Source organism: Myxine glutinosa, chromosome 13 (genome assembly GCF_964187855.1).
Source record: "Myxine glutinosa chromosome 13, kmMyxGlut1.1, whole genome shotgun sequence".
NCBI classification, from domain to species: domain Eukaryota; kingdom Metazoa; phylum Chordata; class Myxini; order Myxiniformes; family Myxinidae; genus Myxine; species Myxine glutinosa.
Window position 1 is genome coordinate 53,225,720 of NC_136273.1, and position 24,359 is coordinate 53,250,078.

At 44.0% G+C, this 24,359-nt stretch overlaps 1 protein-coding gene across 1 annotated transcript in view; it reads right to left on the reverse strand.

Moving 5' to 3' along the window:
* LOC144888681 (sterile alpha motif domain-containing protein 9-like) overlaps nucleotides 1–24,359 on the reverse strand; it is a 47,599-nt gene that overhangs the window by 13,023 nt on the left and 10,217 nt on the right. Inside the window, exons 2-6 of the mRNA XM_078767500.1 lie at nucleotides 22,306–23,333; nucleotides 9,860–9,990; nucleotides 9,320–9,488; nucleotides 1,767–1,897; nucleotides 1,219–1,396 (exon numbers count right to left, since the gene is read on the reverse strand). Coding sequence (XP_078623626.1) covers nucleotides 1,219–1,396; nucleotides 1,767–1,897; nucleotides 9,320–9,488; nucleotides 9,860–9,990; nucleotides 22,306–23,140 — 1,444 coding nt within the window. The 5' untranslated portion in view covers nucleotides 23,141–23,333. The remainder of the gene's footprint in view (nucleotides 1–1,218; nucleotides 1,397–1,766; nucleotides 1,898–9,319; nucleotides 9,489–9,859; nucleotides 9,991–22,305; nucleotides 23,334–24,359) is intronic.

The following is a 24,359-nucleotide window of genomic DNA, read 5'->3' on the forward strand; positions in this document are numbered from 1 at the left end:
AAACTGTATTTTTGATTTCACGTACACTGTAAGTACACTGACGAACATTAATTTTGGAAGTCAGACCTTGCTACCCATTATTAATATAAAGCCCTTGCCCAGCCACCCAACCCCCACCCCCACACAAATAAAAAAGTCAAACCGCTTATGGAAAAAAGAGGAATGAAAGAGTGAAGGTGAGCAGAAAGTCCTCTTTTTGGTAGTTTGGTAGTTTTGGTGGCAGATCTTGTGCGTCCTGCAGGAATATTTGAGGGACAGATCACAGGCAGAGCTGGGGGAGCTAGGCCGGAGAGGAGTCGGTGGAAGACAGAAAGATCACCATCCTGCCTGCTTTTAGAGAGAGAAAGACCCTCAATTTATTGTGTGGTTATAATTGCTTGTTTTCTCACCACTTCTTAACTTGCTAGCTGCAATTAAACCTGTGTGGTATAAAGAACGTTATCTTGACTTGTCCTGTTCGAGTTTGGGTAACTTATCCTGGGGGTAATTAGCCGAAGCGGTTTATTCCTCTCTGATATAAGACATGGTGCAGCATGTAATATTGGTTTTTGGGCTAATTCACATCTGTTGCGCGGCTGCCGGCATGGTTCCCCATCTGCTTCAGTCATCTCACAGGTACGGTAAGCTGACACAGGGCATGAGCATCCGGTTAGAGGTGAGTGTTGTGGATGAGGTCTGTGATCTTTTTATAGATGCGGTGGCCTTTTAGAGTTATCTGTGACGACATCCATCACAATATAAACTTGAACGGCACTCGGTAGAGCGCATACCTCTGCCAGACTGAACAGTTTATGTTTTGTATCCCACTGATAGGCCAGATCTGGAACCGGAACTGAACCAACAGTTTATGTTTTGTATCCCACTGATAGGCCAGATCTGGAACCGGAACTGAACCAAACTCTAATCGGCTTATCACCTACCCTGGTCATCCACCAAGTTTGGTCAAAACCCATCCACAACTTATTGAGATATCATGCTATATAATGTTTTTCACCCATCTCTCAAGAGTGAAGGATCACTTCAAATATTGTCGTATCTGGATCCAGGTCTTCCCAAAAATCTGATCAATTCGTCTTTGTCACATACCCACCCAACTTGTCCACCAAATTTCATCCAAATCCGTCCATAACTTTTTGAGATATCCTGCTCACAGACAAACAGACTGGGATGAAAACATAACCTCTGGCCACCTTCGATAATAACAGTAAATCTAAATACCTGTGCTCGCCGACATTGTCGAGTTGCTGCTTGTGGTGTGTTTCAGATTTTGGGGGACAGGCTCGCTGAGCGTCGTCTTGTCAATGATTTCTTGAGCTGCCATGTGCTTGGCTTTCTTAATGGTGTTTGTTGTTTTCTCGCAGCATTGCTCACCTAGCACCGGCTGCACTGTGAAGGGCTACATCAGGGAAGACGACAATAAAGAGTGTTATCAAGGGGGTAAAGCAAATGGATGCCAGGCCATAAAATGGACCGTTAGATGCATTGAAATACAGAGTGGCTCAAAAGGTATTACATGAGATACGAATTTATAATATCATGAAAATATTTGCACATGAGAACATGGAGCTAACTTGGCCAGCAACTTAAAAACAAAATGAAAAAAATTATCACAATGATTGCTCCAAAAAAAAAATTGAAACAATACGCAACTGGAACAAAATAATAGACGACACATTTTCTGAGTAAACTGTTTTGAGGCACCATATATTTATTTATAAAGGACTTTCAATTCATATGGATCAAGGGGGCCAACTTTCATTGCTGACCTTGGTATGAGGAGGACCCTCTTCCTTGATGACCTTGTACTGTGGCTTCAGATTGTTGAAATCAGCAAATTCGTTCAGCGGACTCATTGGTGTCTTCTCCTTGAGGTCAGCCTGGCTCTCTGGCAAATAACCTGTTGACAAGGCCCACGAGTCTTAAGGCTAGATGGAATTCGTGCAGGCCTACCCATTTGTTTTAAACCCCAGTGCCATATAGAATGCTAGAGTTTGTGAAGTTAACAACAGGCACCATGTTGCTAAGTGTGTGAATTACGATCTCCTGGCATGTACCTTTGAGACCTTAAGGACTTTTAGATCCCTTAGACGTTAAAGAGCTTGTATTTTAGACCTTAGACGTTAGACCCTTTGAACTCTCAGACCCCTTACACCCTTTGGATCTTTACAAACCTTTGACTGTGGACCTTTCAGATATTTAGACTTTTTAGTCCTTTACAGACCATTGACGTTAGCCCCTCAGACCTTTCACATTTTAGACACCCTGAACCTATCGATCCTTTAACGGCCTCACGACCCTTTATACACCTTACACCCTTAAGACCCCATTAGACCCTTTGCCATGAGCCTAGCATTTTAATAACTTCGGATGAACTCTTTGAATGCACCAGGTATGACAAGTCACAGACAAGGTTTCTTAAAACTCGGCGTTTGCCTTTACCGAGATGGAACGTCACCATAACATGTCACATTCAGTGATGTTTCATGGTTTCTATAATCGTAGTAAATGTAAAATACATTTATAATAGAAGAGATTTTCCATTATAAGTGAGGCAGGGGTGGAGGAGGGTGGGGGACTATAGTAGTTCAGCTAACTCACTAGGAAGTATCACTTTTTGAAACACCCTGTAAACCTTAGGGTCACCACTACTCCAGGACCGTTCTTGATATGTCTTGTTACCAGGTGGGGCACAGAATGACGATGTGATGAAATACACTACAGTAGCCGCCAAACTATGGTGGCAATTCCAGAAGATCTCGGGTAAAGACCGTTTTACCACAGCAGGTCTGGCCAGATATGTGGGCAGAGTGTGGGGCACGTGGAAGCGCAGGCGGATCAATGTGAATAGATAGCCTGCTTGTAGCAGCCATCTATGTTGAGCTGGGCAATCATAATTACGTACAGGTATAGGTTCGATGTGCCTGCGCTCTCTGAAGTCTTTGTGATCTCGATGGTAGACCCTTCAGTGGTGTTCTCAAGCCGCCGCCTGCTGCTGTGCAACTCATCATCATAGGTTGAGCATGGGTCCTGCCATAGCGGGTACCTGGTGGTCAGATACTCCCCAAGAGTTACATCTGCAATGTTAAAGCAATTTTCCACCATTGCGGCCTGGGGATGGTGTTCTTTGTGCACCATTTCGGCAAGGTACTTTTTTGCCTCATCCGATTGCGGGTAGGTGTGCATGCCTTGGCTGTTCAGCTGGTTGGAGACTCCCTCAATGATCACCTCCACCTTGGTGATTTTAGAGTTGTAGAAGTCCTCAGTGTCTCTGTCATAGGCTTTATTTTCTTTGGAGTCTTCAAACAGCATCAGTATACCTTGCATGCTGCATGCCGGGGTATTCAGGTTGATGTCCTTTCTTCACGGTCATCTTACGGTGGCGAAGGACTCTGTCGTATAAGATTGCAAGGCAGCTGTTGTACTGACTGCAAATTATCTTCGCCAGCTCTGGATGCATCATCATATCGTACTCGAGGTTGTAGCTTACTTCCGGCGTGCTATCAATCAGAATCACGCATAAATAGTCATTAAACGTGAGCTCCTACTCGAGTCTGTCTCCCCAGGCCACCTGTAGAACAACATGCGGGTCTCCAGCAGTTCAAAGTCCAGCGGGATATAAAAACGGTTGCCGGAGGCAGCTGCGATAGCTTTATCCTGCTTCTTTTCGGATTTGTTACCAGCTGCCATTCTATGTCTGTTTACATTTCAGTCTTTGCTTGCGTCAGTGTTTGGTAGGCTGCGTTTTTGTGCTTGCAGGATGTTTTCCAGAAGTCGCAGTTGCATTGAAAGACACCAGAGTCATCTATATTCTATACTCATCACCTCATTGCCGCTAATCCTGATTGTGGTCTTTTTCACAATCGCACGGCCTAGGTTCTGGACCATCGTGTGGGTGTCTCTTTCACCGGACATCGGCCGGGTGATTCTGAAGGCTAGACGTACTGTTCCTGGGACGATCATATTGTACTCTCCAAGATTTGGAAATTGTACCTGCATCATCTGAATCAGATCGATTGTCGAGGGATTGTTGGTGCCAACCACACTTTGCTGAATGCCCTTAACCTCCCAAGGGGGTCGTAGCTGGCGGTAAGGGTTATGTTTGTGTCCATATTGTGAAGAAGGCATTGTGCTGTTCCTGTGAAAGCACTTCTCGTAATTAAATGCTCTGTGGTATTTGTTCAATACCACTGTTGTTTCAACCTTATTGCAATGCACAACAGTGTGACAATGGCAGAAGGAGGGATTGTTTGGATATGGGGTCCAACCAAGCAGGGTGGGAGAGCGATAAAGGGAGAAAGATAGGGAGAGAGTGGGGGAGGAGAAGGGAAGATGGGGTGGGGGTGTTGTGGGGAGAGCTGAATCAAGAAACACGCTCCCTCATGGAAGCTGTGCATAACTACGACGCCGCACAGGCAGCCAGGAGGGATACCCCTCCCACGCGGAAGGACGACTCCAGATTAGAGGTGGATAAAGATGGCTAATTGCGGTTCAAGGCCCTTCAAGATTATGATATCTTTGCCGGGAACACTAAAAATCTCTAGCGCTGTTGACAATAACCTGTCGGAAATGTGGCAGAGCTATCCGCGATCAGCTAGGGTTCATTGACTGGAAACCAAAATATAAACTGCACCGCAATGTCCTCCCTCACTCGATACATCGAACCTCGATACACCTGAGCTCCTCACCACATACAAGGCTTTCATCCGCAGCTCAATGGAATACTGTTCACCCCTATGGGCTGGTGCTCCTGCCTCACACCTTGCTCGGCTTCAAGCTGTTGAAACCAAAGCTTTCAGAATCATTGGAATCTCCCACGATGAAGCTATCTCCGAGGGTCTTTCACTCACTCACCGCAGGCAGGTAGGTGGACTTTCTGTCTTCTACCGACTCCTCTCCGGCCTTGCTCCCCCAGCTCTCTCTGTGCTCTGTGCCCCAAATATTCCTACAGGTCGCACAAGATCTGCCAGCCACCCTCTGATGGTTAAACTGCCGAAATCTCGGCTCTCTGCTCACCTTCACTCTTTCATTCCTCTTTTCTCCAGCCTGTGGAACAAACTCCCACACTCCCTTCAATCCCTCTCCTCCCTCCAGGTCTTTAAAACAGCTGTTCACCACCATCTCTTATCTTCCCCCATCCAAAACCTTGATCTTTTCTACCCCCGCTAATTCACCCCAGATCCACCTTGTTTAAAATTCCAACTTCTTTCCTGGAAGTCCTGGCAGTGTCCATATGTTTTATACCTCTCCCACCCCCCATTCCCATGCCTCCCCCCCAAAGCCCTCTCCCTCCCACAGATCTCTTGATGTCTCCATGTCTCTCGGTCCCTGCTCTCAAATGTTGTGTTTGTGTCCTTCCCCCTCTCTCCCCATCTTGTCTGCCGCTCCCGATGTTATTTGTTTTATGTGTCGGCTTGTCTTTCTGTGTGATTAATGTTCGCTCTTTCACCAGCCTCGATCTTGTATACAAAAAAAACCCCAAAAAAACCTGGATACCTAAGAGATCAGAGATCTTGCAGGGCTTGACAAAGCCATGTGAGCACAGCAGGGAGAGATTATCAACAACCAAGCGAGGCTCTTGGAGATAGTGGCGGGGATCTCAAAGTTAGATGGCGACATCACCCAGAATTAAAGAAAGCTGGAGGGAGTAGTACATTGCCTCAAAGGTCAGATAAGGCATTGAGGCACATCTGCGAGACTTTGAGAAGCAGCGGCAAGAACTCAAAAATGAAAGCGCTCCCCAATTGGAGGCTGCCTCTACTAACAGCGGGAACCTTCACTCCCAAATCTCTCGGATCCCTGACACAATCAACAGGATCATGCATGAGGACACCACACTTGGATAGCTCCTCCGCACCCTATTTCAGGAGCAGGGTATTACAATTGTGAGCATTTTGACCTCACTTGCATTTATCGTCTCAACCATGGTGCTCTCACTCACAGGTGGTGATGGTGTAGGAATACCAATGCCCCCACCTTAATTTTTTCAGTAGTTTACAATTAAGACAAAAGCATCCCGTATTTAAACGTGAGTAACAATAATGAACATAAACTGTATTTGTGATTTCACGTGCACTGCAACTACACTAACAAATGGTAATTTTGGAAGTCAGACATTGCTACCCATTATTAATATTAAGCCCTTACCCCCTACCCCCCCGCCCCCCCCCCCCCCACCAAATAGGAAAGTGAAACCGCGAAATAGAAAAGTGAAAAAAAGAGAAATGAAAGAGTGAAGGTGAGCAGAGAGTCTTGATTTTGGCAGTTTCACCATAAGAGGATTGCTGACAGCTCTTATGCGTCTTGTAGAAAAATTTGAGGGACAGAGCACAGACAGAGCTGGGGGAGCTACGCCGGAGAGGAGTCCGTAGAAGACAGAAAGATCACCAACCTGCCTGCGGTGAGCGAGTGACAGACCCTCAATTTATTGTATGGTTATTATTCCTTGTTTTCTCACCACTTCTTGTCTTGTTAGCTGCAATTAAACCTGTGTGGTATAAAGAACAGTGTCTTGACTTGTCCTGTTCGGGTTTGGGTAATTTATCCTGGTAGACTAGACGGATTTATGGGAAAAGGCCATGTATAAGCTTGTAGGTGCATTTTTGGGTAAAAGTTGGGAACCTCACTTTTTAACATAATTAGGGTATGCTGAATTCGATTAACCTGGTTCCCAAGCCAAATTTAGAATTTTTGAATATTGAGTTTTTGAGTTTTGAATTTCCCATTTCCCACGTGCACAGTGTGAACATCTTTGGATGATGTCAGGTACATCAAAGAAACGGCGTTATACACCAATTGATGCTGTTTTAAACAATCTACCGAGAAGTTTGTCCACAGCACTGCTACCATTTCACGCATTAACTGGGTGTGACACCACCTCCTATTTTGCAAATCACACCAAACGAACATCATGGAAAGTCTTCAAAGAGCACCATAAACTGCTGAGGAATTTGGGCATTTGTGAAGTCACAGAGGAGACAATCAAATCTGCAGAAGCGTTCGTCTGCAGAATATACAATGTGCACAGAACAACCTCTGTTGATTCAGCACGACATATGTTGTTCTCCAAGACTGGTAAACCAGAAGCAATGTCACTGACAAGTGATGCTCTTCATTTCCATTTGATGCGAGTACACTATCAAGCCATGGTATGGAGAAATGCTCATTGTGCCATACCTGACCTTCCTGCACCTGTGTAAATGGGATGGAAACGTGGTGATTCAGGACTAGAGCCTATTCTGATGTCACCGAGTCCAATCCCAGAAAGTTGCCTCGAGATGATTTGTTGTGCATGCCAGAAGCAATGCAAGACTCGATGCTGCAAATGTCGCTATTCAGAGTTGAGGTGCACATCAATGTGTGCCTGTCAGCAACAGATTGATGATCAGACCTCTTGTATGAATTTGATGTAGTTTGGCAAAACAACATGTGTGACATTCCTGAATGTTTGTGCTTCATAGCCATGTATACTTAATTTTAGAATAAATGGTTGTCGGAAACATTGTCTTATTAAAAACATTTCCCATTTTAAAGTGTCCAATTTCAATATCGGTTTGAATGTCTCTTTCAATATGTCGCCAACCATAATATAGACTCGACGGATTTATGAAAAAAGGCCATGTATAAGCTTCTCGGTGCATTTTGGAGTAAACATAAAGTTAAGTGAAAGAGCTGCATGTATATACATGATATATAAATGCTTGTTCAAAGAAATTGTCCAAAAATGGCAATTTGGCGGTGTAGAAGTAGGACTTCTACATGGATTAATTAATTAATACTATCTTGAATTAATTGTAGTTCTTGCAGGAAAATCACAGAAAGTTTGTATAAAATGTCTGAATCATTCCATCTCTTTATACATATGGAAAATGTATTCCTTGAGCTGAATAATGAGTAATGCTGTATTGGGAATTGTGAGGTGGAAAGAACATGTGGTCGAACCGAATTCTTTTTCAGCAATGCTTGTATGAAATCAGATATACATTCTTCAGGCTGACAGAAATCCAAAGGGAGTACTGCAGTGAGAATCATGTTAAAGAAGTAATGTTTGCTCAGGGAGACCCGAAAGGAACCTTTTTTCTACAAAACATCTGTGCGCAATTCTCTCAAAGCATACCTACGAGTTCCCATGGTTTGCAGGAGCAAAGCCAGATGGAACCATAATGTGTGCAAATCCCCATCTTTCCCTTGAGAGGGACTTCCAAGGACTTTTACATGCGTAAAAGGAAGTCGGAAAGCTGGGAGGTGGAGACGACGACTGACCTGCTCTACCGTTATGCTGTGCAATTCTATGTTGTAACCAAGTGAACTCTGTGACATTTTGTATGTAATCTGTGCTTATTAAACCGAGTTTCTTCTTCCTAATGATACTTAATAAATTCTCCGAAAACCAACCGATTGGTGGACATTGATGAGACCAGCACACCTCTCTTCTTCCGCACCTCATCTCTCTCCAAATAATCCTTCTTTGACAGTGGCCATTTTGTTTATGCTAATAAGAAGGTGAAAAACTCAAATTTGGCTTGGAAACCTGGTTAATCGAATTCAGCATACCTTAATTATGTTAAAAAGTAAGGTTCCCAACTTTTACCCCAAAATGCACCTAACATTCACATTTCTCAGAGATCCGTCTGGTCTATGGGGGTAATTAGGCGAAGCGGTTTATTCCTCTCTGATATAAGACATGGTGCAGCACGTAATGTTGGTTTGTGGCCTAATTCACATCTGTTGCGTGGCTGCCGGCATGGTTCCCCATCTGCTTCAGTCATCTCACAGGTACGGTAAGCTGACACAAGGCATGAGCATCCGGTTAGAGGTGAGTGTTGTGGATGGCGTCTGTGAACTTTTTATAGATGCGGTGGCCTCTTAGAGTTATCCGTGATGACATCCATCACAATATAAACTTGAACGGCACTCGGTATAGCGCATACCTCTGCCAGACTGAACAGTTTATGTTTTATATCCCACTGATAGGCCAGATCTGGAACCAGAACTGAACCAAACTCTAATCGGCTTGTCACATACTCTGGTCATCCACTAAGTTTTGTCAAAACCTATCCACAACTTATTGAGATGTCATGCTATATATTGTTTTTCACCCATCTCTCAAGAGTGAAGGATCACTTCAAATATTGTCGTATCTGCATCCAGATCTTCACCAAAATCTGATCAATTCGTCTTTGTCACATACCCACCCAACTTGTCCACCAAATTTCATCCGAATCCGTCCATAACTTTTTGAGATATCCTGCTCACAGACAAACAGACTGGGATGAAAACATATCCTCTGTCCACCTTCAATGATAACATGAAATCTAAATACCTGTGCTCGCCGAGTTGCTGCTTGTGGTGTGCTTCAAATGACGGGGGACAGGCTTGCTGAGCGTCGTCTTGTCAAGGATTTCTTGAGCTGCCATGTGCTGCGCTTTCTTAATCGTGTATGTTGTTACCTCGCAGCATTGCTCACCTAGCACCAGCTGCACTGTGAAGAGCTACATCAGGGAAGACGACAATAAAGTGTGTTATCTAAGGGGGTAAAGCAAATGGATGCCAGGCCATGAAATGGACCGTTGATGCATTGCAGTACAGAGTGGCCCAAAAGGTATTACATGAGATACGAATTTATAATATGAAAATATTTGCACATGAGACAACATGAAGATAAACTTGGCCAGCAACATAAAAACAAAATGAAATAAATTATCACAATGACTGCTTCAAAAAAAAATAATGAAACAATACGCAACTGGACCAAAATAATATATGACACATTTTCTCAGTAAACTGTTTTGAGGCACCATATATTTATTTATAAAGGACTTTCAATTCATATGGATCAAGGGGGCCAACTTTCATTGCTGACCTTGGCATGAGGAGGACCCTCTTCCTTGATGACCTTGTACTGTGGCTTCAGATAGTTGAAATGAGCAAGTTCGTTCAGCAGACTCATTGGTGTCTTCTCCTTGAGGTCAGCCTGGATCTCTGGCAAATAACCTGTTGACAAGGCCCACGAGTCTTAAGGCTAGATGAAATTCGTGCAGGCCTACCCATTTGTTTTAAACCCCAGTGCCATATAGAATACTAGAGTTTGTGAACTTAACAACAGGCACCATGTTGTTACGTGCATGAATTACGATCTCTTTGAATATACCTTTGAGACCTTAAGTCTCAAACTTTTAGATCCCTAAGACGTTACATACCTTGTATTTTAGACCCTTTGAACTCTCAGACCCCTTACACCCTTTGGATCTTTACAAACCTTTGACTGTCGACCCTTCAGACATTTAGACTTTTTAGACCTTTGCAAACCATTGACGATAGCCCCTCAGACCCTACATATTTTAGACATCCTGAACCTTTCGATCCTTTAACCCCTCATGACCCTTTAGACACCTTACACCCTCAAGACCCCAATAGACCCTTTGCCATGAGCCTAGCATTTTAATAACTTCGGATGAACTCTTTGAATGCACCAGGTATGACTGGTACACAGACAAGGTTTCTTAAAATTCGGCGTTTGCCTTTACCGAGATGGAACGTCACCATAGCATGTCACATTCAGTGATGTTTCATGGTTTCTATAATAGTAATATTGCTTTCATGCATGTAATGTATGATCTACTCATTACCTCCGCCACCAAAGGTGGATGGATGTTATGTTTTCACCGATATCTGTTTGTCTCTTTGTCTGTTTGTGAACAAAATATCTCAAAAATTTGTGGTCGGATTGGGATGAAACTTGGTGGATAGGTTGTGTGTGTGACAAGGACGAATCGATTAAATTTTGGTGAAGATCTGAATATGGATTTGGACATGAGAATTATTGAAATTTTAACTGATTCTTCACCAATGAGTGATATGGCCAACCAGGCGGAGGTATGCTCTCGACTGAGTGCCGTGCTAGTTTACTTATTAAGTGATTCTTCACCATTGAGAGTTTGGGTGAAAAGCAATTATACAACATGATATTTTATAAACTTGTGGACCAGTTATCACTAAACTTGGTGGATGTGTTAGATGGGTGACAAGAATAAGCCGATTCGATTTTGGTTCAGGTCCGAATCCAGATCTGGCCTATCAGTGGATACAAAACATAAACTGTTCATCCTAGCGGAGGTATGCACTCTATCGAGTGCCGTTCTATTTATTCTGTGTGATCCCATATATGTAATAATATGTAATTTTACATGACATATGCATGTAATGTATGATCCACTCATGATTCTGAGTGTTCCATGTATGTAATAACATGTAATATACATGTCAGCGCATGGAGATTATTTTATTATTCGGACCTGAACTTGTAAAATGCATTTATAAAATAGAAGAGATTTTCCATTTTAAGATTGTGTTATCATATCATAAGATGTCACGTGGGGTCGGGCAGGGGTGGAGGAGGGTGGGGGACTATAGTAGTTCAGCCTCGCCCGCTGGGACCCGCTGTCCACCCCGTCAGGTCTCCTAGCCCCAAAACTACATTTTGAGGCTACACGTCGAAGCTCCGTATATCCGTTCTCATCAAGGCAATAGCTGAGGCCTGCACCCCCGAGTCTCAGAAAATAATCGAGCATGCACTACAAACCTGAAGGTTTCCAGCCCACAGGGGTGTTATGAAATCAAGTCGAGACCTCGTTTCCAGATATGAGGCTTTATTGAAATCTATCCCCACATACCCTATACGCAGAGAACAAGGAATAATATCAGAATTACAGCACAGATTCTACTAGCATGTCATTGTCAATAAGCAAGCGGACCATTCATTCCCTGTCATACCTTTCTCGAGCGTCTGCTCACAAAAGACAGATACGAAACCAAAAACTCCTCCTTTCTCGTACAACCCGTTATATTCCCTTCTCAAGGCTATTGTTCGAAGCCTCTTCTTCATTTTTATCACATTCACCCTCCGTTAAAATTGAAGCTAGCGAACAAACAAATAGGCAACGCGGCAGTAACAAAGCAAAGCTCTACCAACCGAAACGAGTTGGGGGTTGGCACAGTCTTCCAGCACGAGTTTGATAAATCTCCTCAGTTCCAGGGTCCCCGGATTCACAAAGAGAATCATCCTCATCAGTCTGCCCCTTTTGAGATCTCCCTGACTCCAAGGGGATCTCCGTTACCTTGACATTGTCAAACATTACTTTATCCCCGGTCGATTCTTGCTGCGACCCCGCTTTGACGGGTGAACCCGAGATTCTGTTTCCCGCATCGTCAGCAACACACTCGTTTCCCTTGCCGCAAGGCGCGAGATGGCAAACAGATATAGTAGTCTCACGGCCGTCCTGCAGCCTCACATGAGCATACTCTGGATTTGCCTCTAGAATTTCCACGCGGCGACCAACGGCTCGTATTTACTCTGTCTGATCGCTCTTTTGAGAAGAGCCAGACCGGGCCTGGCCAACCAAGAGGGCAACACTCGCTCGATAGCAATACGTTGCCTAAAGTGAAACATTGTTTCATGTGGAGTTTCATTCATAGTGGTACACAATAACGACCGGATTGGGTGCAGTGCATCAGGCAGTACACGTTCCCACCACTGTGAAGGTAAATCATGCGACTTCAGGCTGATAGACACGGTTCTCCAGATAATCCCGTTATAATGTCCCACCAAGCCATTGCCTTGAGGATTGGTTGAGGATTGCCTTGAGGATTGCCCATTCCGTGGTATGGCTCGTGGTGACACCTCGATCCTGGAGAAACTGTTTTATCTCTCGAGACAGAAAAGCCGTACCTTTCTCGGAGTGAATGAAAGCAGGATATCCAAACATTAAGAACAATTGCCGCAAACATTCAATAACTGTGGCAGAAGACATGTCTGCACATGTAAAAGCAAATGGAAAGCTGGAGTACTCATCAACAACAGTAAGAATATATCAGCGCCCCCTGCTGCTGGCAACGGACCCTTGAAATCAACGGTCAAACACTCCCACGGCCGTCCGGCATGAATCAGCGTCCCCATAGACAGCTTATAAAAACTCAGTTTTACTTTGGCACACATGGAGAATGCCTTGCAAAGACGTCTGACGTCATCTATGGAAAAAGGCAAATTCCTGCTTTGCACGAAATGAGCCAATCGAGTCACCCCGGGGTGACAGAGCGAATTATGAATATCCCATAAATCACCGGTGGTCATTCCGAGAAGACAGGACGAGACAGTGTATCGGCAGCCAGATTATCTCATCCCGGCCTGTAAATGATGTTGAAACTGAAGTCAGTTAATTGTACACGCTGACGCGATTTTTCTCATTTTTAATCTTCTACGTATGACGTCCGTCATACATGAACGCGACGGACTGTTGGTCCGTAATTAACTGGAAATGTTTTCCGAGAAGGAAATGGCACCACCATGTGACGGCTTCCACAATCGCGTAAGCTTCCTTCTCGATAGTGGAATGACGTCTTTCAGTTGTTCCCTGGTTAAAATGTCATCCATCACCCGTTGGAAACATGAACCCCATTTGTGACACTGAAGGGAATTATACAAAACTGATACAGCCTTTGACAAGCTTCGAAAGTGGTGTAAGGTTGATCACCCTCCCTGATTGGTATCTGGTGGTATGCACTGCAGAGGTCCAAGGTACTGAATACCTGGTCGGTAGATACTTCTCTGACCATGTCATTCATCTTTGGGAGAGGGTAGGCTTCAAGTTGGGTGAAGCGATTGATTGTCTGGGTCGAGACCCGTCGAGACGTCAGAAATCGAGACCTCGTTGAAATCGAGACTTGAATAGTCAAGTCGAGACCTCGTTTCCAGATATGAGACTTTATTGAAATCTATCTCCACATACCCTATATGCACAGAACAACAAATGATATCAGAACAACAGCACAGATTCTACTAGCATATCATTGTCAATAAGCAAGAGGATCATTCATTCCCCGTCATACCTTTCTTGAGCGTTCGCTCACAAAAGACAGATACGAAACCAAAAACTCCTCCTTTCTCGTACAACCTGTTATATTCCCTTCTCAAGGCTATTCCATTCGAATCCTCTTCTTCATATTTTATCACAAGGGGGATGTAGATAACCCCCATAAGAAAGGGGAGCGTCATAGAGAGGTACGTCAGCTTGATGATGAGGTCACAGCTAGCCTTAGGGCTAATGCCTCCAACCAGAAGACCAAAACGAATCCAATAAAGCGTCTGCTCACCCATCGGAGGATCGAAAAATTAGCCCATCGGCGTGAACCCCTTGCTCATACAATCACTCGAGAAGGACCTCAGATCTTGAAGTCACGACTGAAAGAGGAAAGGGAACCCCTCACTTGTCTGGCCATAAAAACAGTGCAAAACCTTGACCCGGCTCGCGACTACAGTTTATATGTAGATCATGCGAGCCAGCTGTTCACCGATGGCCGATATTTAAAGAAAGGTAGCTACATTGCTCTTGATGAAATTTCCGAAGAAGCCAACTAGGTATTAGGAGGAACACCACATATTGAGGTTGAACTGATCAGCCGGGGTCCTGCTCAAATGGCTGATGGTTCTATATATTGGTTTTCTTACAGACGGGACAAGATGTGAGTCGCACTGGACATGATGTATGAAGCGCTTGAAATGCTAAACGTTATTTACAGTGGTGGGGAAGGCAACCAATGAAACAATGGATGTTGTGAGTGAAGAGGAAGGATGCTCTTAGCATAAGATCAAAGCTTGTTGTTATTAGCGACCAAGTCACAGCAGGGTCCTTGCATGGAATTTATGAACAAATGTGTAAGATGGGAAAAAGAGTATGTAGTCCATGAACACTATAAACTTTGGCCCTTGCCTTCCAAAAACAGTGAACCCGGTCCAATGAAGATCCCAGAAGGGGGTGGTGATCCACAGCTTGCCAATTGCGTTGTACAACGCGTTGCCGATCACTTTCAGAGTAGAATCACTAAATGCCCGGCTGGCCTGATGCAGTTTGATGTAAAGGTGGCCAGCAAGGATTGTACCAAGGAGGATGTATTTACCCTGGTAAGAGCCCTCAAAACCAAACTGATGGTAGCTGGGGTATACCATGTGGGATTCTTAGAACAATGGTGGTTATTTACGCATCATTATTCCATGTCACACCAATTATGCATGTGCTGAGCTGCCAATGGACCCACCTGCGATCGAAGACACAGTCATCATTAATATGCACATTCATCAATAACACTGGGCAACAACAAAAAAAACTTTTCGTCTGCTATTAAGGGAAATGCAGGTGTTCTTGGCTAAATCTGGGCCGCTGATTTCACATCTACAGTCAGAATTTAGCCAGCACGTCAGGTTTTCAAAATATGTATATGTATTAATGATACTTGGCATGCCATATTAGATACTTCATTATTGCAGATCGCCACATTGTACATCTAATATCAGTGCTTAGTAATTAATTTCACGTCATATTTAGATAACAATGATTGATCTCTGTGTATAATGTGCTGTATAATCTGTGTATAATCTGTTATACACAGATGTGTCTGCCAGACAAGTGAGGGGTTCCCTTTCCTCTTTCAGTCGTGACTTCAAGATCTGAGGTCCTTCTCGAGTGATTGGATGAGCAAGGGGTTCACGCCGATGGGCTAATTTTTCGATCCTCCGATGGGTGAGGAGACGCTTTATAAGTCTGTCTCTGTGTATAATCAAGAACATGAACAGGTTGCAGAAAAAGAAGTTAATAAAACATTGGAACATGTAATATTCGGAAGGGTGTAAACTTGTAAGGGAAATCTGCCCCCATTGTGAGTGATTCCAAAACAACACTGCAAGTTTACACTATTCCTTGCAATATAGTCAGTGTAGGCCAAACTGTTCAGACTTGTTCAGAAGTGTATGAGACACCTGCTCTTGCGCTTGTGTGTGGAATTGGTCTCTCGTAGTTGGAACGAGCAGTAATCACCCATCATGTTTGGGTTGAATCGGCCTTGATACCTCGTTTCCATGACCAAAATGTCTTGGTGCAACCTTTCGCCATGCTCAGTCTACCTCACCCAGATTAGGTGGGAAGAAATCAAGATGAGAATGCAAGAAATGCATTTTAAGAGACATCCTGCAGCCCATTCGCTGATAGGCCTTTAGCATGTTGTCCACTAACTCAGCATACTGTTCAGCTCTGTGGTTCCCAAGAAAGTTCTGCACAACCAACACAAATGCTTGCCATGCTGCAAACCTAAGTGGGTTCAGTTTATTTTTGAACTCGGGATCACCCATCAGTTGTCGGATCTGGGGCCCAACGAAAATGCCTGCTTTGAGTTTAGCATCAGTTTCCTCTCCGCCAAACTTTTCTCTGAGATATCGGAAGCCATTACCGTCGTGATCCAATGCCTTTACGAAGTTTTTCATCATGCCAAGTTTGATGTGAAGTGGTTGAAGGTAGACTTTTTGTGTGTCTTCCAATGGCTTATGATGCACATTGTACCTGCCAACTATGTGTTCATGCCTTTCAGTCCAGTCTTTTACAACATAATGATTGCTGTCATCGTAGCTGCTCCATAGGCACAAGAAGCACATGTATATTGTGTACCCCAGCTGCAGTCCGAGGAGGAGAGAAATCACTTTTAGATCACCACAAATGTTCCACTTATGATCTGAGTAATTAATCACTTTTAGAAGGATTTCCATGGACTCCGACACGTCTCCTTCTTGCCGATAGCATGAGCTACAGGAATAGAAGGTTTTTTTGTTACCCTTGTGCAACAAAACAGCTTTGAGATCACTTTGCTGGAGTCTATGAAGAGCCTCCATTCATCAGGCACATGTTTGTTTCCGAGCTCATGCATTCGGCCATTAACATCAGCACAGAAAGAAACATCATTTTCTTTCTTTAAAAAGGCAGCTACGTTTGTGTTGCGATCACAGAAGCAGGAAATTTTGGTTCCTTCCTCTGGGAGATTGCAATGATGTAGTTTGGAGCCCAACACTTTAGCCTTCTCCTTTGACAATGACAGGTCTCTCACCAGATCGTTCAATTCTTCTTGATTGTGCAAGTGTGGCTTCTTTTCTTCAGACGCAGGTTCGTACAGTTCATCCATATCACCCATAGCATCATCAGAGTTGTCATCACTTTCATCTGCAGCAGCTTCTGGTGGAAGTGGCACAGGAGATCCAAGCCATGGGGGACCGGCTTCAGAGCAGACTCAAAATCTGGATATACAATTTTTGACTTGTTTTTCATTGATAAAGCAGCAATATTTGTCATACCAAAGTAGCATTCAGAGTGATGATTCGTTGGCTCACACCATATCACTGGCACAGCAACAGGCATTCCCTTCCTTTTACCACTGAACCACTCACTGCATAAGGCGCGAGTTACACACGGTGCAGCGAACATGAGGTGCCCAGCTTGTCTTGGTCTCCAACTTTACATTCAAAATAATACTTGTAAGCAGCTTTCACCCTCTTGGTAAGGTTCTTGCACTGGCTACGTGGAGTGTATTTCCCACAGATATAACAAAAGTTATCAGGGTGATTCACACAGCCTCACGTATTCACGATGCCTGCGGTTACTCTAGTAGCTCATGGTGGTTGAGTATGCACTTTATTGTACAGACCTAGACTCTTCAGGAATCCACTAATTGAAGGTCCAGGAACAATATTTGGTTGGTAACACATTTGCCACTGACGGCGAAATAGCTGAAATGGCCACACCCCTTTTTGGGCCATGCCCCCTTTTTTGCCGTGACTGTATCTACAGAACCGTTGGACCTAGGAGGTTGCCCGACCACTCAAAATTTGCGCAATGGCCACATTATGGGGGGTCAGTAATACATTTTCATATCCAAAAGTCAATGGTTTTTAAGATAATTGCCAAAAACCGATTTCAACATGTTACGAACTACAATATTATTCGTAATTGTTCCTGTTCCTGTTCCTATTGTTCAATTACTTGATTCCTGAAGAGTCTAGACTAGACTAGAGTCTAGACTAGAGTCAAGACTAGAGTCTAGACTAGAGTCTAGACTAGAATTTAGTCTAGAGTCTAGACTAGAGTCTAGACATGGCTAGAAATTCCGGTCATGGGTGTTTTGTCGTTGAGCCTGCATGCAGGCAGCGGTATCCCATAAAACAACATGGCGTCGCACCGAGAAGCAAGTAGAGGCCGAAGAGGCCTAGATTACAGGCAATTTAACTCTTTCTCCTCTGTTCTTAGGTGAAGGTGTTTAGGTGAAGTGTTAAAGTGTTCTCTGATGGCAAGTAATTCTACTTTCGATCCCTGCTTGCTGTGACTAAAACATGGTAAGTTTTTAAATAATAGTTGCATTTATTATATGCACATTAAATCAATCTGAAACAATATTTGTTCCATATCATTAATTAATCAAAAATATTTTGTACAGGAAACTTCAGTGTTATCAAGCCCAGCAGACGAAGCAGTTTACGATGGGACTGTATGCATTATATGCAACACTGCATCAGGGAAAACGTTAACAGGTAAATTTTACCATAATCTCCAGTTTGGATTCAGTTTACAAGTTTTATGTGAATTGTATGTACTAGGGCATGCCCGTACTATATCTATATCTAAAATTATATCCCCCCCCTCTATTTACATGAAATGGTTTGGTCCAAAGCGAACGGCTTGCGAGTGGTGACAATCCCCCCCCTCTATTTACATGCAATGGTTTGGTCCAAAGCGAACGGCTTCCGGAGTTTGGTAAAGAAATCGCCATCGCGTGCACAAACGCGCAGGAAAGCGAATGAATCGCAAATTCGTTTTTATTAGTTTTAAAACATCGTTTAACGCCAACATAGTTTGCAAACGTGAAATAAATGAATACGCTGTCAAATGTGCCATCCGAGGCAGAGTGTGTCCTCCACGTTCGGCACACGCGATCGTTCGCTGCTCTCTGATTGGTTGAATCGTTTTTTGGACATAGCTCGGTAAGTAATTGTCCGATTAATATGAAACCTTGAAAAGGCACATCCTCGGGTCCCCAGCAATATACCTGGCAAGTTAAAAGTATATCGGACCCGTGGTTGTCGAGAAACAGCGGTCACAGACAAACAAACGTACAGACGTACAGACGTACAGACAGAGATTACTGGAATTATAGATAGACTAGGGCATGCCCGTACTATATCTATATCTAAAATTATATCCCCCCCCTCTATTTACATGAAATGGTTTGGTCCAAAGCGAACGGCTTGCGAGTGGTGACAATCCCCCCCCTCTATTTACATGCAATGGTTTGGTCCAAAGCGAACGGCTTCCGGAGTTTGGTAAAGAAATCGCCATCGCGTGCACAAACGCGCAGGAAAGCGAATGAATCGCAAATTCGTTTTTATTAGTTGTAAAACATAGTTTAACGCCAACATAGTTTGCAAACGTGAAATAAATGAATACGCTCTCAAATGTGCCATCCGAGGCAGAGTGTGCCCGCCACGTTCGGCACACGCGATCGTTCGCTGCTCTCTGATTGGTTGAATCGTTTTTTGGACATAGCTCGGTAAGTAATTGTCCGATTAATATGAAACCTTGAAAAGGCACATCCTCGGGTCCCCAGCAATATACCTGGCAAGTTAAAAGTATATCGGACCCGTGGTTGTCGAGAAACAGCGGTCACAGACAAACAAACGTACAGACGTACAGACAGACGTACAGAGATTACTGGAATTATAGATAGATATACATGAAGTGCTACAAGATCAGCAGTTGGCCATATAGATTTTACTCATGCTGAAACTTTTTTCAGGAACTGATGATGGTCGTGCCAAAATCCGGATGGCAGCACAACAATTGGATGATTCTTTCGTCATCTCAAGAATAAACATGTGCAGCAACACATTCAAGTACCATCAAAAGCCAAAAGCCTGTTATTCCACTTACATTCTGAAGTCGAAGAGATCAGTAAAAACCAATAGTGAGCCAGAACCTATGGAGGTTGAAGAGGGAGAAAGCAGTGACAGATATAAGGCCCCCAAAAGAAATATTCTTTGGAGGAGTATATGGGGGTGAATGCAGGAAACTGTTAGCTGGCACTGAAACACAGATCGCAGAGCTCTCAAGCAACCAAGAAGAAGCCGACGACAGAATCATGTTCCATATTAATGATGGTGTTGTGAAACACGGGGTTCAATCAGTCTTGGTCGACTCGCCTGACACAGATGTCTTTGTCAACCTCATCTTCCACTTCAACACAACCTGGCAACTACAAAAGCTGTACGTGAAGCTTGGTAACCGGAAAACAAAGAAAACTGTACCAGTCCACATGTTGGTTGATCAACTGGACAACGGTTTGGTGTCGTGTCTCCCAGCCATTCATGCTCTCAGCGGTTGCGACAGTACCAGCAAGGTGGGTCCAAAGCTGTCTGGCCTGAAAGCATCCATCGATCTCTCCCTACTGGAAGGGTTTGGTGTAGAAGAACTGTCACCACAGATAACAAGCAATGCTGAAAAGTTCCTTGTGTCTGGATTAAAGAAGACCGACTGTTCCACTTTCGATGAATATCGATGGGAGCAGTACCACAACTCCAAGAAAGAACTGGACTTCAACCAGCTTGTGTGCTGTTCATCAACGCTACGAGAACACATAAAGCGAGCATTTCTTCAGTGTAAGATGTGGTTGCAAGCCCCAACTCCTGCCGTCACCAAACCAGATCCACTCCAGTATGGGTATGAAGCAACGGACGTTGGCATAACACCAGTGATACTGCCAGTATCGTGCAGGCCCGATGACCTGCCTCCTCCATGCAAATGCCCAAGAGCATGTATGAGTACCAAAACGTGCACTTGCAGAGACAGGAACATTAAATGTGTCACGTTTTGTGGCTGTAGTAAAGGCGAAAAGTGTAGAAATCCAAATAAGTAAATTCCAAAATAGGATGATGCAAAAGGTATAAGTGTCATATAATGTTGTGGCCTTGGTGGTATCATACAATTGTAGTTCGTAACATGTTGAAATCGGTTTTTGGCAATTATCTTAAAAACCATTGACTTTTGGATATGAAAATGGACTGGACTGGAGAAAGAACTGGACTTCAACCAGCTTGTGTGCTGTTCATCAACGCTACGAGAACACATAAAGCGAGCATTTCTTCAGTGTAAGATGTGGTTGCAAGCCCCAACTCCTGCCGTCACCAAACCAGATCCACTCCAGTATGGGTATGAAGCAACGGACGTTGGCATAACACCAGTGATACTGCCAGTATCGTGCAGGCCCGATGACCTGCCTCCTCCATGCAAATGCCCAAGAGCATGTATGAGTACCAAAACGTGCACTTGCAGAGACAGGAACATTAAATGTGTCACGTTTTGTGGCTGTAGTAAAGGCGAAAAGTGTAGAAATCCAAATAAGTAAATTCCAAAATAGGATGATGCAAAAGGTATAAGTGTCATATAATGTTGTGGCCTTGGTGGTATCATACAATTGTAGTTCGTAACATGTTGAAATCGGTTTTTGGCAATTATCTTAAAAACCATTGACTTTTGGATATGAAAATGTATTACTGACCCCCCATAATGTGGCCATTGCGCAAATTTTGAGTGGTCGGGCAACCTCCTAGGTCCAACGGTTCTGTAGATACAGTCACGGCAAAAAAGGGGGCGTGGCCCAAAAAGGGGTGTGGCCATTTCAGCTATTTCGCCGTCAGTGGCAAATGTGTTACCAACCAAATATTGTTCCTGGACCTTCAATTAGTGGATTCCTGAAGAGTTTAGGTCTGTACAATAAAGTGCATACTCAACCACCATGAGCTACTCTAGTAAGTAACATATGCCTAACCTGAAAATATACAGAAATATTTATTGGGTTATAACCTGAAAATATATAGATACTATTAGCATGATATGGGGGAGGGGTGCGAGGGACACAGTGGGTGAACAAGATGGATACAGCCACAAACATTCCATCACAGAATGGAAGGAAAAGCTGGAAATTTGGAAAGCGGTGGATTTGGGAAAGGTTAATGGGGGTAAAAAATATCATAGCTGTTACTTATTACAAAGTCAATTTTTCATAAAAAATGTTTGGAAAAGCTGATGACTCTCATTGTCTGAATAAAATATACATCACGACTCCCCCCCCCCCCCTTCCCACGCCGCCTCCCCCCAAGCCCTCTGCCTCCCACGCATTCCCGATGCCCCTCACAAATGTTGTGTTTATGTGCTTCCCCTTTTCTCCCCATCACGTCTACCGCTCCCCTTTTTATATACTTTGGTTGTTTGTCTGTTTGATTTGTTTGTGTGATAAGTGTTAGCTCTTTAACGAGCCTCGATTATGTATACAAAAATAAATAAATATCACGACAAGGCAGATTCTATATGGTCTTTATATATTCTCAGCTCAACTTTTTATATACATCACGACAAAGTTTATCTTGGAAAGAGGTGTTGGGTGCTCTACCTGCTACTTCTGTGCCTACTTCTATGGCCAGTCTATTTGTTGCAGGTTTCCCAGCCATGGATGCTGGACCACTTGGAACTCCTCTTTTCCCCATCAATGCTGGGTCACCGTTTGCCACTTTGTTAGCCATTGATGTCGGGCCACTGGTCGCTGCATTGTTCACCACCGATGACGGGCTACTGGGCACTGATTTGTTGATCAATGATGCTGGCCGTGCAGCTGTTGATTTGCCAGCCGTAGATGCAGGGCCACTGGTTTGTGTTATAACGGCCACTGGTGCCAGGGTACTGGTCGCTGCTTTGCTGGTCACAGATGCTCGGCTATCGGCTGCTGCTTTGTCGAACACAGATGCCTGTTCACCAGCCCCTGCTTTTCTGGCCAGAGACACTGTTCCAACGGCTGTTTCTTTGCTGGCCAGAGAGACCGTTCCACCAGCCCCTGCTTTGCTGGCCAGAGTCACCGTTCCAGCGGTCCCTGCTTTGCTGGCCAGAGTCACCGTTCCACCGGTCCCTGCTTTGCTGGCCAGAGACACTGTTTCTCTGACCGTTGCCCTGCCGGGCACAGATTCTGTGCCACCATCTGTTGATTTGCCGGCCACAGATGCTGGGCCAGAGGCCACAGTTTTGCCGGCTATATCCGCGGATTTTTCGGTCACAGGAGTTGGGCCAGCGGCTGCAGCTTTGCCGGCCATAGACACAGATTTGCCGCCCACAGACGCCGAGCGAGAGGCCACATCTTTACCGACCACAGGCGTGGATTTCCCAGCCACAGACAGGGCATTGCCAGCCTCTGCTTCTCCAGCCACAGATGGTGGGCCACCTGCTTTGCCGGCCATTGATACTGGATTACTTGGTTAAAACTCTTTTCTGGCACCTGAAGATAATCCACCTTTTTCGCTTCGGCAGCCAGTTAAGGAGGAGTACTCGTCGTTCCACCCACCAGGCCTACTTAATTGGCACCAAAAGTAGTTGCAGGCTTTGCATTGGCACCACCTTGTAGGTGGACATTGTGTTGCGACATCCTCAAGTCTAGGAAATAAAGGACAAAAACACACCACCAAATTGTGTTAATCCTCCACAATTATTTTAAACATTTTCAATTTAAAATTTTTTTCTTTTGTGAAATAATTTGGTGTTGTGTAGCGTAATTCAGATTCATAATGGTAATATTTATCAGAATTATCAAATAATTGACATTAAAAGAGTTTTTAAAAGTCTTTAATTTAGATACCACAAACGTGTCCAAACAAAACTACTAAGTCTAAGCCTTTAACGGCCAAAATATAATTTACAAGCTTGGCCGAAGTCTTTCACAACCTTGCTGGCCAGGCCTGATGTTTGAGTAAGAATTTTGATTCCTTCTTGGTGCTGGTAATAACTCAACCAGTTTTCGCGAATGGCAGATGAGTCACACAGCTCAATGCTGCACTTTGGAATACAACACTGTGCCCATTAAGCACCAATCCAAAATGATATAATCGGGTCAGGAATTGCGTCCTATCGAAATAGTTATACAAGGAATGGAGATGCAAAAACAATCAGGCAACCTAAATTTATATATACTGTATATACTAGCAACATTCAGCTCGCTACGCTCGAACCACCACACGTTGCTGCAGAGGCACGGACTTGTTTAAACTGAGGATAATGACTTTATTGAACTTGAGTTGCTATGATTTACACCAATCATAAGACAAACATTTCCTAATACAAACATTTGTTTTGTATAAATGTATTTGTAATATTGGTGATATTATTTATACTAGGGCGTGCCCGCACGTACGTACTTGCCCGTACGTGCGTGCAAAAAAACATGCGTACAAACAACAACAACAAAAAAAAGACTTTGAAACCACGTGGCAGTAACGACCACAGAACCCCCCCCTCTATTTACATGAAATGGTTTGGTCCATTCGCAAAGCCAGTAACGACCACAGAACCCCCCCCCCCCCTCTATTTACATGAAATGGTTTGGTCCATTCGCAAAGCCAAAGCGAACGGCTTGCGAGTACGGTGACCATACCTTGGGAAGCACTTGTCCGATTAATTTCAAAC